The following is a 15328-nucleotide window of genomic DNA, read 5'->3' on the forward strand; positions in this document are numbered from 1 at the left end:
TATCAAACAGAAGTGAATTCAGGAATTCCCACATATCCTACTGGCCAGCGCCTGATTACTAGGAAAAGAGTCAATTACTTTCGGCTACCTACATGTGGGGCCATGGATTTCTTGCTCATGTATGGTGCACAATGAGGAAACCAGGCTGGTTCCGACAGTAATGGGCCATTCCTCCACACAGTTTTCTGAGACTAATGGTTATAATAGGTATTTTTTCTTTTTAATAAAGAAACATTTCCTTTGTTCCCCTGCACAACTTCAGTGTATGTGGAGTTACAGTAGTAAATAAGCAATTCGTGGAAGTCAGTAGTTGGGCCTTGCAAGGACAATTCTGGAATGGTGGGATGAGTCTCCCACACCACCTGCATAAGAATTTTAATTTCACTTTGATGGTCCTTGAAATAAGTATTCAGGATTACGGACACAAAGTTTAAAATGGGCGCATGCAATAAGACTTGCTTGATAGCATGCAATTCTAGATACAGTAACAGGTCATCATGTGAAGAAGCAGAAATAAAGGAAAGACCTGACCCCCAAATGAGCAGAAACGGTTTATTAAAATAATTTTATTTGAAATGCATTTGTGCACAACAGTTCGTGCCATTTTAAATTTCTGATGAAAATCTAAAGTTGCAAATAACATTAACATTTTCAAATGGTCTATTTACATCAAACACCTTTGTAATATCACAATATGCAAGCCAGGGACCAGGAAAAATAGATGATATACGGTGCCTGAACTGAAACCCTGGAGTTAACAATATGGAGGACATCTTGAGCACAGCCTGCTCATTGAGCGAGTATTAAATCATTTACCAAAGAATCCGGCTGCTTATAGGCCTGCCATCATACCTTCAGAAATAAAATAAATGTCCATTTGCTCACAGGTTCAATGTTAATTACACAGGACAACAACGAAACTCAGTTTACTTTCAAGCAAATAAATACAACAGACCTGCTGTAATTTAACTGTTTCCAGTAAAGTCACTCTGCATCAAGTGACAACAACTACAATTAAAGAAGGGTAAAATATCTTTTCAAAAGTATTGCCTACTCGACAATCAGCGTGAATGTCCTTCTCTACGAGCCAGTTATGAATGAACAAATATTGTATGCTGCTTGAAGTCACTAAAATGCAGAGTACTTTCACTTCTATTGCACATTTGTATTTTGCACCTTACCACACACACACTTCAGTAACAAATTAGACATTAGATAACGACACAGCTACAGCACTTTTGAGCTCCAGTTCACAAGCACGATCTGACGGACTTCAACGAACCAGCCGTTTTAACCCCGCAGTCAAGTGTGCTAATTTATGAGATGGCAAGGAAGGCTTAGATGTTAAAGTGCAGGTCGATAAGGACAATCTTTAGAACAGACTAAAACACCACAAGGTTAGTCCGTTTTACAAAATTTCAGATGTGCTATTCACCAATATCCATTTTATAGGGCCAAGCATGTGAAACGTTTAAAGTCGAACAAAATGGCCAACAGAGGGAAAAAAAAGCACCTCTTAACAGGTTTGCTAAGAATATAATCAAATGTATACCCATCCAGAGAAAGTTCAGATCATGTTACTGGTGCAAACTTGTTCCCAATGTTACATCGTTTTGGAATTAGCTTAACATATGAAGATAAAATGCATTTGGAACAGTACATATAGGGTTCACAGTATATACTTATAATTTGGCTTTCTTTGGGTTGACCAATCGTGTGTAAATGTCTAAACTCTGAACCAGATATGCTATATTGCTTTAATAGTGATGCAGATCAGACATACTTTACCATATGCTATTCTTGTATTTTTTAACGAACAGTGTGCTTATATGGGTACTAAAAGCTAGGCCACAGGTACCTTCCCAGGCATATTTGGACATGGGAGAGCATAAGCTAGAGAATTACATTCAGCCCAATCCTGATGCTCCAGCTCTCATACCCAATATTTTTTTTACAAAACTTTATTCACCTGATGAATTCCAGTTACCTAAATGTTATTTTTACAGCCCGAAGACTGTTGCAGAAGCAACAGTACAAACTGATTTCTTTTTGCAAGAAATGTAAAAACATAACTTGTTTGTTGTTTCTTGAACTTAAAGATACAACAATCTTGTACTCCGTTTCGTTGGCCTGGTTCTAGCCACTGCCTAAATGAAAAGGACAAGCAGCAAAGCAGTCATTCATAGGCACACTCCTAAGTCATTACTTTTAAATTTGGTTGAGGATTATAGGACAGGCTCTTTGATCCCAAATAAAATGTCTGCTCTGAGAAGGTAAGAGAATGCTTTACATTTAGAACTTGTTTTAGATGAATCTAGTCAATCATTTGAATGTTGGGTATGGTTGTGACCATGGGCAGTGATAGAGTGGGATTAGGGATTTCACACTCGACTCTTCAAATGAAATTCTCCACCTCTTCCTCCACCACCATTCCACCATTTTAGGGTTCACCTTTGGGGAGGGTGAATCACCCTTTCATTCAAGTACCAAGATAACAAGGAATTAGATAACTTTCAGCTATAGATTATATACGCACTATGCATTTTCACATAAACAAGCAGGATCCAAAACACTATCAAATACACCATTAAACATTTCAGCACAAGCTCAAGTCTGGTTTTTATAGTTATGTGAGCTAGCTTATTACTGTTTTGTACGAGATTTGGCAAAAAAACGGCATTTTATGTTATAATACTGCATGTTCATTTGTGTATTTTATTGTAAACACTTCATTTGAATTTTGTATTCATGTACAACTAGCATAGAAACGCTCATAGTTTTTGTACTACTGGGAGCATTTCTTGTAGTTGATCAAGACCCCAAGTTGAGGAATTGGATGAGGGCGTCCCCAGGAACCCATGTTCCACTATAACAGACTAACACAAGCCAGGTGTTCCGCAGCTATGGACACCCTTTTAAATTGTACCCCACTTTGAAAATCGGCCACTAAGCTTTGTACAGCTCTTTAAAATGTACATTGTGAATATCACACATGCAACTGTGTGCCCACCACGTCACTTCCCAGCATTAGTCCATTACCTAATTTTCCTTTTGAGAACAATGGTTAGTGGATACTGGGACAAGAGCAACTGAAAAAGTTACGGAGTACCAAAGTAATAAAAAAAAAAAAGGCATGTGTGTTACACATATCTACTTTATTCTCCATCACGTGCAAAGATTAATAGCCAATGGAAAGAGGTGACAGCATTTACACAAGTCAGTCTCTGAGCAAACCTGTGCCATAAAAAGACAATCAAAACTACTCAACACCCTTTGAAGAGGAATCTACGGAGTCATGCTGACAGAATTAAAGTGGCACTGCCCACATGACAGTTCTGAAAAAGGAGCTTTTTTAGAGTAGGTGTTAAAATGTCAAAGGCTACCGTGAATGGAGTGGCATTCCTTTTGGAAAAGAAATACCTTGTAGTTGTCTACCAATTGAAGTGTAAGAAGCATCCAGAACCCACATTTTAGACGCGGACTTGACAGCAGCATCACCTGCATATTTTTACATATATGCGCCTGGACACCAAAGCTAAGGCTCATCTACGCTAAGCTAGAGAGTGTACAACATATACCTTTTTTGTTTTTTCAGAGCTCCGAGAGTGAGGGTTTTCAGATAAAATTACACAGGACCTGAATCAGATTTTCCAAATAAGGGAAGTATGACAATGAAAACTGGGATGCAAAGGCCATAAAAGGCCGACAGGTCACTTGCTCCTCAACCCTCTGTAACAAGCTTAAATGGCTCAAGAAAACTTGGAATTCGTACAGAACATTAGTAATTGGAAGACAATACAAATTAGACACATTGGTCTGCTTTATAAAAAATAAAAAGCATTGTTGGGGTCATTCTTATATGACCAATGGCAGATGGCTACAATTTGAATTGACATGCATTTGCCTTGGCACAGAAGCCTATGAACAGCATCTACTGCACAAGTTGTTTGTTATTCTTATCAGTAAATATTTCAAATGAATGCAATTGAATAATTGCATACCCAGGATTATTACAGCTTTGTGAAACAAAAAGGACTAGAAAAATATATACTCCCAATAACTCCCGAGTGGAGAAAGTGTATGACCTGGGTATGCACCCCTTTTACTGGCATTAAAGGCCACTTTACCAAATACAGTCTCCGTTCCGACGGGTTTTCCAGATCTGTTCACCAGTGGTTGAGTTGGAGCACTCAGCATCCAGTTAAACAGGACTCTCCAACATTTTCTGTTGAAGTGGCTCAACAATTTTGTAAGACCATGACAAGAATCATGACTGTATGACAGTTCCCAAGGAAGGTCTCTACAACAAACTACATATAGTTGGAAGAGAGGCTGTAGTCAAAAGTACATAAGGTACCATTTAAGAGAAAAGGAGATACTTTTCTATCTAGGACACATTGCCATTAAGTGACACAATGTAACCAAGAACTATTTCTAAACGTAATTCAAGCTAATTCTAAACCACACACGTTCGCAGAAGAGCGTGATCTCAGATAACCTACAACTTGCATGCAGGAGGGGGGCAGGACCAGATGTTCAGGAAATGCATGAGCAACTGTGCACAACATTAAATTAGATCTCAAACCGTTTACCGGTTCTGCCCCACAGTGATCGTTCCTACGTATTGGTTTGAGGACTGAAGACTGCGATAAACATTTAGGAACAAAGCGGGTCACCCTTTCGATCCAAGACCCGTCTAGCATTTAGCAACTTGGCCATTGTGGAGAAAGGGCTATCACAGCTTGACATTTTACTAGAAGTATTTCCTCGAGCATTCATTCTCCTGGATACAAAATTAAGTTACTGCTTTTAACTGGTACATTGAACTGCTCATGAACAGAAATGGTCAGATTATCCAAGTTTACCCCATTGACAGAAATTTGCTTGAATTAGAGTGACAATTTCCAGAAAGCACGTGCTTTTAGAGATTTTCAAAAGCAAATACACAGATTGGTTGGGTGTGTACAAAGGACAGAAGCAATCTACTTCTATATTCTCATTACATTTCAAGTTATCTTTGAAATTGCAATGAGTAGGCACTGCCAGATGCGACTGATGGAACAGCATAAACCTCACCCTTTAAAGCCACTAGGAGTACACTGAAAAAATCTTAACTGCAGTGGAGGCTACGGTGTAGAAATAGGAGCATCATGGCAAGAGCACATTATGAAAGTCCACAGCCTACACTGTGTTCGTTATCATACCCCACCCGTTTATACGGAGGATGGGGCGAGTACAGATTCTCCCCCTCTCTTGAAATGATCCTTGTTTTTGGCTCAGTATGTATAACAGATATTGTAGTACTAAGACCATGCAGCAGAACAAGGGTATGTGTCCTGATAGTTCACTTTACAAAGGAGCATTATATTCACTATTTTACAGTACATGTCACCCCAAAATCCAGAAGCAAGAGTCTTCACGTTGGGATCAGTTGCCTGGCTCCAAAGCTGATAAAGGTCTTCAACATGTCCATGGGAGGTCATCATTCGGTTATAAATGCATGGATGATGCGGTGCCTTCCCTTCACCCGAAAAAAATAAGTGATACTGAGGTACAACTCCAATTTTATTAGCACAGAGTCCCATAAATACATCATCAATGTAAAGACTAGCGTTTAGTGTCTGTGAAGCTTCATACACTTTAGCGGCTACATCACTAGAGATCACATATGCAGCGCCAGCTGTGTAATCTGGATAAGAAGCCCACTGGTACATCTCATATGAGACATAATACTTGCTGTCTTTGTTCCGCACAGGAGGTGATCCACGGTGCACTCTTCCAATCCAGAAATCTTGAACATTAATTTGATCCATACTTTGGAGATAGGAAACTAGATTAGGAGTGTGCACAAATATGTCGTCATCTGCAGACATTATGAACTTTGCATGAGGACAGTACGAGTTCACCCACCTGAACTGCAACAATAGTTTTAGAGTAAGGTTATGAAAAGTATCCAGAAAGTCTTGCTGAATGAGATCCTTGTATTTACGGTCCTCAGCTAGGAGTCTTTTCTGCACTGGAAATCTCGTCTGGGAATCCTTTGGCACTCCCAAAGCAAAAACAATTTTAATATTGGCATTATACTGGGAACGCAAGTAGTCTTCATTACCCCAGGTCTTCCGTATTAAATCCCTTCGTAGACTGTTTTCAGGTGATGTCTTTACAAACAGCAAGAGCAAGACATCTTGTTCATTGCATTTAGACTCATGGTTAATCAAATATTTGTAGTTCGACACACCATGGAGTGGGTTCCTGGTAACACTAAGGCTCTCATTTACAAAGCTGTAGCTGTTTATGAGATATCTGTAAGAGTAGGACTTCACATGGCTTACAACTGAACTATCCTGCTGTCCAATGAATAACATGAAACACAGAATGAAACACATGGCAAATACTTGCAAAAACTGCCATCTTCTTATTCTTCTGCCACTGATAAACATTCTCAAGTAATACCGTTTCAGCTTTGTTCAAATCAGGTGAAAAGGTTTGAGCTTTTTTGCAGACGGTGAAAATAGGATTGTGCTAAGTCAGCTGCCAATAAACCCATTCTACTGAAGCAAGTGAGCTTTGTTTCAAAATCCTTTGGTAAAAGCTGAAGTGAAGACTAGACCGAACACTGCTTGCTATTGGAGGTGCTCTCAAATGACATTGGATTACTTCTATAGTAGAGGTATCTTCATGCGTTTCTCAAATTCGTGATGGAGTGACCTATCAAATGAAAAACAGAAAATCAGAAACCATTTGCTAACATTCAATTTAATCACACAAATTGAAATCACATTTTGCAGACCTGAAGTTAGTCTATTCCTGTGCTTGAAACACTGCATAAAACAAAGCTGTATACTGTGAAAACTAAAGAGCCCTAGGGTTTAGAAGTCTGCATTGGGAGATGCACAAAACAATGGTCCAAGTTTCATGGTGCAATGCTGAAGTAGTAAGTGATGCAGTAAACTATAGACCTCCATATCCACATACAGTATCGGTAGTGACTGTATAAACATTTCCAGAACTAACCCTAAATATAAAGGTCAAAGGAAATGTACCAGTATATAGTTTCATCCTTTCAAATTAAAAAGGTAACTTCATTAACCACTAGCAGTTCAAGCCACGTTTTCCACTGGGTAAAACATCCCTATTATAAGTGTTAGCTGGCTGAAAGCAAAGCCACAGTGTGCGATATTCCTCCCTGTACAGCCAAGAAAAAGAGAAAGAAGAGAAAAAGAAAGAAACACAACCAAAGCTTTGAGATGGAGTCACAAGTCATGGAATAAATACAATACCATCTTCGGACTCGTATTGGAGTTAAATAAGAAAAGGCTAAAGGAAGAAGTAAACTATCATTTGTGAAGGCTTGAACATTACGAGATATCAAATTATACATCTTAGAATCTATCCCTATATATCTTCTATGCCTGGAAAAGAAAAAAGAAAAATCGTATGTTATGAAGCCCAAGTAGAATTGCGTTGGTGAAAGGCTAAAAATAGATTTGCTCATCGATCTTTACGAATAGGAAGGTACCCAAGTTAGGGGTTGGTATAATTTCGGACAAATGGCAGGAATTCAAATTTTCATAGTTGAAATACTGTTTTCTTAAAATAGACTGGAAAGAACGAGGATATCTACTAATTAAAAAATGGCAAATACGAACTAACCTGCGGAGTTAGTTTGGTGTCTGAACTTAGTGATACTGTTTTGTTAGATGTGCTGTGGTTAGGCTCTCCTAGGAGTTAAATACCTTTTGAGAATTCGGTGGGCTCTACAGACATTTAATATAATGATTTTAGACTTTTAATAGGCCCTTCTTTGGATTTTTTAATGAACCAAGAACAATCCACCCTCATGGAATTGAGCTACTTCCCAGCTGGGATTTTTAGCTTCTACGGTCTCTGCTCACAAAGATCCACAGACTTACAATCAGAGGACCTTTATGGCATAACATTTCCTGTTGATGATCAAGTATTGGAAAGGGCTTAAGTGCCATGTGGTCTAGGTGTGGGAATAGAGATGCCCACAGTGTCCTTTGAAGTGGGATTCTCACTGAATTTCGCTAAACTAAAAGTGATCAAAACGGAACATAAGAAATGCGGTTCTAAATACCTGGAGACAAATGTTTCAATTTAGGCAAATCATGGCTGTAAACAACATTTAAATGGGACGCAATCATCTGCACAACACTGCCTTTCAATCTTATACAGTTCTGGCAACGATTTAACAAGTGTGTGAAATTGCCTGTACAAATCCATCACATCTCTAACCAACGAAACATGAATTATCCAATGTTCATTTCATGTTCAAAGGCCAGATCCTGGGCAAAACTATTGCAATCAAAATCCAAAAATTAGTTTGACTGTCACAAAGTAACATGGATACTGTGGATCTTTACTCTGCCCAACCATCGAAGAAGTACTTGTGCCCCCTGTTTGGTTTAAGATATCGCACCATAATAAGTCCTCACCATAGAGAAAAGGAGAACCAGAAAACAATCGAAGCAGAAAAATTGAACACATGAGGTAGTGTAGAAAAAAAAAAGGTTAATAGGTCTAGGACCTTTAAAAGTCATGTCAATGTTAGACTAGAAGAGGGGCAAAGTTTCACAGTTGTGCTGCAATCAGAAAATACCTTCGTGTATTAACGAACAAGTTACTTGCCTTCAGTAAGGCCTTTTATGGTAGACACTATCAAGCCACAGATTCCTTACCCAAGATGTTTTCTCCCGGAGTCAGGCTGGATCCAGAAACTTTGGTAAGCAGTGCTGAGTTGGTGGAGTTGTTACACTGCGTGGTATAGTCCATGCAGGAAGGGATGTGCACAGTGCCTATACAGGTACCACCCTAGCGTGCAGGAGTCAGTCTTTCCACGACTTTCCAAACCAGGAGCATGGAACCATAACCAACATGGACCACTGGTGTGGAAAACTAGAGCCCTGAAAGGGAAAACCACCCTGTCCCTAAAATTCCGTTCACAGACCGGGCAGGATGGGTCAGTAAGGAATCTGAAGCAGACTTCAGAGGTTACCAAAAGGTAAGCAACTTTTTCATTTGAAAGACTTCTAGCTGCACATTACTTACCTTAGAATAGATACCCAAGCAATAACTCCCTGGAGGTAGGTCTGTAAAACAATTTCTACACAAAAATGTCCTGCAGGACTGAACGAGCAAAGTGCCCATCCCGACGGACCAGACCGTCCAGGTGGTAGTGCTTCATGAATGTGTGTAAAGAACTCCACATTGCAACCTGGCAGATATCTAGGACCGGAACTTTTCATGCTAACAGTGGTCCCATTCTTCGCTCTGGTGGAAGGCATTCCCCCTCAGGGGGGTTACTTTTTGGCCAAAGCGTAGGAAATCTTAATTCAGAGCACAATCCACCAGAAGATGCTCTGCTTCTGCATGGCCCTCCTTCACTTAAACATACCCCACGAAGAGCTGGTTGTGCACCCAGAACTCTGGTCAAGGTAGGACACCATGCTCTTTTTAGGTGAAGTCGCTCCTCATCTTTAGAGGGATGTGACTGAGCATTAAAGGAGGCAGGGTGATGGGCTGGCCTTCATGAAAAGGATTAACCCCTTTTGGCAAAGAACCAGCTTGTCTGGGTAGATGTTCAGGTATGGAGGCTTGGATGACAAAACCTAATTCTCACTGACCCTCCAGGTAGTTATTGCCCCCAGGAAGTCCGTATTGACAGAAAGGAGCCTCAGAGGACAGTTGTGCAACTAGATTTAAGTCCCACTGAGGCATGATGAAGGATGAAGGAAACTTGTTGCAAACCTTTTGAGAACCCATGCACAATAAGGGATTTAAAGAGGGAAGGCCGATCAGGGAACCGCAGAAAGGCCGAAAATGCAGAACGGTAACCCTTAAAGGTGTCCAGAGCCCTGTGGGAAAGGGAAAGGATAAAAAGGACGTGATAAAGGGAAGCAGAAATAGGATCAGCCAGCACACCATGCCACAAACTTGCCCCAACGACAGGTATACACTATTTTACTGAAGGGACACCTGGCTGCCAAAATAACTTTGCAGCCTTCTGGCGGAAGGTTGAAAATTGGTCAACTGTCTCTGCTCAAATCCCCACACATGTAGGCAGACCGTTGACAGGTTCAGGCGGAGAACCCTACCCTGCTTCTGCAACTGAAGATCCTCCAGAAGCAGCAGTCTGATTGGAAAACAGATAGCCATGCTCAATAGCTCAGGATTTAAAAAAAAAAAAAAACTCGAGCCCAGTCCGAAGCCCCGAGGATGACTTGGGCCAGGTCACTCCTTCCCAGACTTCAAGATCAGGAACAGAGCGAGTAGAAACACGTCCAGGAGGCCTGAGCTCCACTCGAGATGAAAAGCATCTTCGAGCGGGAGCTGCCTTGGAAACTCTAGCACACAGAACTGTTGACATTGTGTGTTCTCGGTGGTAGCAAATCGATCTAACCAAGGCTCTCCCCACTGCTGAAAATGCCCTTGCACCACCTTCAGATGGAGACACCACTCGTGATCCGCTAGGCATCTTGACTAAGTTCGTCTGCACTTGCGATCTACACCATGTCGGAGAGATTTCCCATGAGGCTGCTCTCACTGGAACTTACAGTTCCCACTGCAGAGCCTGCATACCCCAGCAGGCATGAGTCACAAGCAGAATGCACAAGGCCACAAGTACCAGCAGCGAATTCCAGGAAACAGTATCATACAGTAAAGTAAAAGGAGTTTCCCTCAAAGCGGCTCGTCCTCCTAGTTGTATATCTCAAGAAAAATAGAGCCCTACTCCATACTGTGTGCTAAACCTCCTACAGGAAGAAAAAAAGTGTTTTTTATATAACCCTCATCCACCAGAGTTACCCCTTGGTGGCATACTTCATCATAGGGTTCTCCCCATTCTGCTGCAGAACGGGTCATGCTGCTACCTGCGAAATACGTGGGAGCAATGAATAGTATAAAGTAGAATAGAGTTGGCTTTTTTTATGTGAATTAAACAAAAGCCTGCCTGGTAGGAAACCTATGTTTTATTTCATCCTCCAGATGGTATGGTTAAAAAAGAAAAACGTAGAAAGTATGTGCGGTTTTGATTTCCCTCCTTTCTACAGGTTTCAAGCTATCCTTTCCTGTGGCTATCTTCAGAACTAAGAACTCTCATTGTTTTCACTCCTGATCAGATTTATAATTATCGCAAAGTGTAGGGGCAAAATCGAAGACCTCTTCGACTTCTTGCTCTTCTTTTTCTTGTGCGACTTACCAGAGTGACAAGTCGACTCAGTGAAACAAGGATCTTTGGCTCTGCGATCTTCCTCTCAAATAGGAAAGACCATGTCGAGGGGCACGCAGCTTGAGGGACTGCTCCCTTAAGGCCTTGGTGTGCATGGCGCGGCACTCGGTGCAGGTCTTTGGTGCCTTGAACATGACCTTGATGCAGTGACAGACATCTGTTGATCACAGGTGCCACAGGGCTGGAAGCCTACCTTCCTAGTTGACATCTGCTGCACCAGGAGAAGATCTCCGCCCCCCCCCCCACCCCAAATAAAAAAAAGAAACAAAAACTTTTTTCTAAAGGCTCACTCAAAAATTGACTGGAGGTAGCTCTTGCCAGATCTGCGCTGACTGGCACAGACAGGACTGACATTCACACGCTGGAATGGCGCCTCAATATAGGCAGTCTGCATGTCACTTGCAGCACAGATGGTCATGTGGAGCCAAACACCACCTACCAGTGCGCAGGGGTACTGCTCATGAAATAGTTTCCAGATCCAGTCTTGTGGCTGGAGATAATTCTAAAGGAAGGAAGGAATCTGTGGCTAGAAGTCCCTGTCAGATTGGTTTACCGATACAAATGTGAAGATGCAAAATGGCATGCAACACTTGTTAGTGGAAAAATAAAATCTTGCTTTGCACAGAGATTTATATTTCGCTCTGTTGGACGTCGGAAACCTAGAAATTAATTTGTGAGCTTGTGATGTAATCTCATCTACCAACGGTGTGTACAATCTGGCCACAGGGAACCTGAATGTTTGTCTTGTTGTGCTTCCTTTTGACATGTCTGGACTTCGCTTTGCACTTACCTGAAAAAGGGTGACTGGGACAGACAGCCTTGCAATCTGGAGTGGGACCAACTTATTTTTCTGTGCTTCGCGACACAGAATAACTTCTGGTGACCGGATGCACCAGGGAGCATTTACTGCATGATTTAAAGTCATGAGGGCCCAGGATCAACATCCACTTGCGACACACAGACGATATGTTTAATGCCATCGTTTAATAGTTGCAGGCCACAACATTGGTGCCCAGTTCCTATCTGGTATTACTCATTGATTGGGAGAAGCCCTGTTTGTACCCTTCTTTACTTGTCCTGTATCCTTGAGGGTTCTCAGCTATATCGCTCTTCCATCTACTCCGCACATACAAGATAGTCTGAGTTTATCAATACTGCAGAAGACGCCCGGATGAAGAATCGCAATTGTGTGGTCAGTGTTCGAGATGCCATTCATTGTTGACATGAACTCAAGTCACTGCATTTTACAAGTCACATAGGACACAGCTTATCATGAGGGTGGATAGGAGGCATATGGGCCATCATTTATGGGGATATTTACACCAGGAAGTCTGAGATCCTTCTAGCATCTTTCCTGGTAAAAACAACAACAACAAAAAGTATGTGCCACTGGGCTCAAATTGGCTGTCACAATCTTTCCTCAAGTCTTCCTTACCTATTGCATGCAAGTAATAGCTACTTCAAATAGGAGTGAAGGTAAGCTTTGGGGCCAGCCCCACGAACCTTGTGCTGTGCTGGCGATAATCATTAAAAGCTTCAAGCATCTACAGTGGACTCTGAATATACAGGACACCAGTGAGGAAACAAAGCAAGACAGACAGGTCAGATCAGGATTAGGGAGGCAGGGGTAACAGCTTTTTAGATATACAAGTACATAATTGTGTGCGCACACCAGATATCCTTGCTCTCAATGCAATCCCTTAATGGAGTAATAAAGTATCAAGTATTATTCAACCACATATCTTTGGAACAGCCATCAATTACCAAGTTCTATTGTAACACAATGCTGAGCAACCCTCTTGTCCGGTGGTTCTTAACCCGTGGTCCGGGGACCAGAGCATACCACCGGGTGTCCGCGACTGCTTAGAAAAATAATATTTAAACATTATCAAATATAAAGAGGCAAAATTGAAAATGTTTAAATGTTATATAAATGTGAAGGAATTTGAAATGGGATGATAAAAATTAAGTTGGTATCCTTATTCATTCATGGGAGCAGCCTGTACAACTACAAACAGCATATAATAAATGGACGAAGGGACGCTTCAGTTGAATTTAGAAAAGCTCCAACATTCCCAATAAAATTACTATTTTTTCAAGTCGGCTCAACGGGAGAGTGCATGCGCTACTCGCTCTGAGGGGGATGCAGTAGTTGAGTATGCTGCGGAAGCCTTGCCGTCTCTGCCAATCTTTGATTGGCTGGTGTCATGGTCCTTGGTAAATGCTGGCTTCAGATTGAGAATGAGGCTTGTTTGTCCCTCCTTGATACCACCCTGTCGCCATTTGTTCCCTCCCATGAGGACTGGATCTTTTACTTGTGGCGTTAAACGGTCTGCTTCGCAAGTCTGTAAGCTAATTTTTTTTTTTATATTTGCAGCACGATCAGCTTTCACTTTAGCAGCCGCTCTCTTATTTAATTAATTTGCCGCATGGGAGCGTTCCTACTCAAACAAGCATTTGCAATGCAATAAGTCTTGCATTTACGCAAGTTTGAGTTAGACATTGCAAATAATGCCTTTTATTTTTAGTTTAGTTTTTAAAAGAAATAAGAAGGCATTGTCATGTACAATGCAAGACCTATTGATTGCAAATGCTTGTGTTTATTAAGCAAAAAGAATAATCTATGGACAGAATGCAGAACAATGTCATACTTTCTCCCCAGTAAAGCTATCTGGGCCTAAATACATTTTTTTTGCTCGCCATGCCATTCCAGTTTGGCCCCAGCCATATGCAAATCAGTCTTGACCCTGCGCCCCAATGGTAACAGTCCAGCCCGAACGCCAGGATAGGTTGACTCCAGTGGCATGGAGAGCACGGGACCCACGTCTGGGCATACCCGTCCCACTCGGGGTGACCAATGCAACCCAAAAAAAAAATTGGACCGAATGCAGAACAATGTCATACATTCAACCCAGTTCCCAGTTCTCTTGACTGTGGGTGAATGTTTTGATTTGTTCTGCATTCCGTCCATCAATTGTGTGTCTTTTGCCTTCTCCCCCTAAGTGCGCCGGGTATGCCCAGACGTGGGTCCCGGGCTCACTGTACTGGATTCAAGCTATCCTGGCTGAAGGAGTGAATCTCCGAAACCGATCCTAGGATGCTTGTTTCCCATCCAGGGAGGACCTGGCTTAGCAGTTCGGGCTGGACTGTTCACATGGGGCACAGTGTCAAGACTGATATTGCATATGGCCAGGTCTAAACTGGGGTGGCATGGTGAGCAAAAGAATGATGGATTTAATCCAGATCTCTTGACTGGGGGTGAATGTTTTGATTTGTTCTGCATTCCGTCCATCAATTGTTGGTCTTTTGCTGTGTTTAAGCAGCACGGCCGCCCCGTAACACTGGCGCCTGCTTTCAATCACTTCCACCAGCATTATCGCGTGTCTTTTTCACCCCCCCCCCCCCCCAACCCCCCAAGTAAAATGGAATTACCACCAGTTCCGCCACCAGTGCCACCACCAATACCACCACCACCTCCAATACCACCACCGCTCCTCTCGCTCCCTACTAATCACAGGGGCACAGTACGAGACCGGAGCTGCAGCAGAGAACATACCTCCCTCCATGCATGCCATAAAGCACAGCCCTCCCTGCACCAAGAGGAAGCCAGGTCCCTACTACAGCTAGAGTGTTTATTAGGCCAAAGATAGCAATGACATTACGCAATCCCACAATGCACTAAAATCACGGAGACGGCAGGAAACAGCCCCCCCCCCCCCCCCCGCAATTCCTCCTGAGCTGTGACAGTGTAATCACAGTCCAAAAGATGTTGGAGCGCATTGTTAGAGTTACATATGATCCGAGCTATAAACACTGACTTCACACTTTGTGTCTGTAATTTACAACACTCACACATCTTCACTGTACTATTTATCACTAATTTGAAGACGTCGCAGGCCAGTCTCTTCCTCAAATATTTACAATCTAACAAGCAATCGAGAAGGCCCTTTATTGCAATGCAATAGGTCTCGCATTTGCATGCGTTCAAGCTATTAGTATTGTAAATGACAATGACTTATTTAGGTTTTTTAAACCCAAAACATAAAGGCATTGTCATTTGCAATAGCAGTAGCTCAAACT

The 15328-nt window shown here is 41.9% G+C and overlaps 2 protein-coding genes across 10 annotated transcripts in view; one reads left to right on the forward strand and one right to left on the reverse strand.

Moving 5' to 3' along the window:
• The window catches only part of MCF2L2 (MCF.2 cell line derived transforming sequence-like 2), a 2345299-nt gene that overhangs the window by 1117398 nt on the left and 1212573 nt on the right, over positions 1-15328 (forward strand). The window lies entirely within an intron of this gene.
• B3GNT5 (UDP-GlcNAc:betaGal beta-1,3-N-acetylglucosaminyltransferase 5) overlaps positions 539-15328 on the reverse strand; it is a 118267-nt gene continuing 103477 nt past the window's right edge. For all 3 annotated transcript variants that reach the window (XM_085635355.1, XM_085635357.1, XM_085635356.1), the window contains exon 2: positions 539-6708. In XM_085635355.1, coding sequence (XP_085491481.1) covers positions 5304-6440 — 1137 coding nt within the window. In that variant the 5' untranslated portion in view covers positions 6441-6708 and the 3' untranslated portion in view covers positions 539-5303. The remainder of the gene's footprint in view (positions 6709-15328) is intronic.

This window comes from Triturus cristatus, chromosome 11 (genome assembly GCF_964204655.1).
Source record: "Triturus cristatus chromosome 11, aTriCri1.1, whole genome shotgun sequence".
In the NCBI taxonomy this organism is placed as follows: domain Eukaryota; kingdom Metazoa; phylum Chordata; class Amphibia; order Caudata; family Salamandridae; genus Triturus; species Triturus cristatus.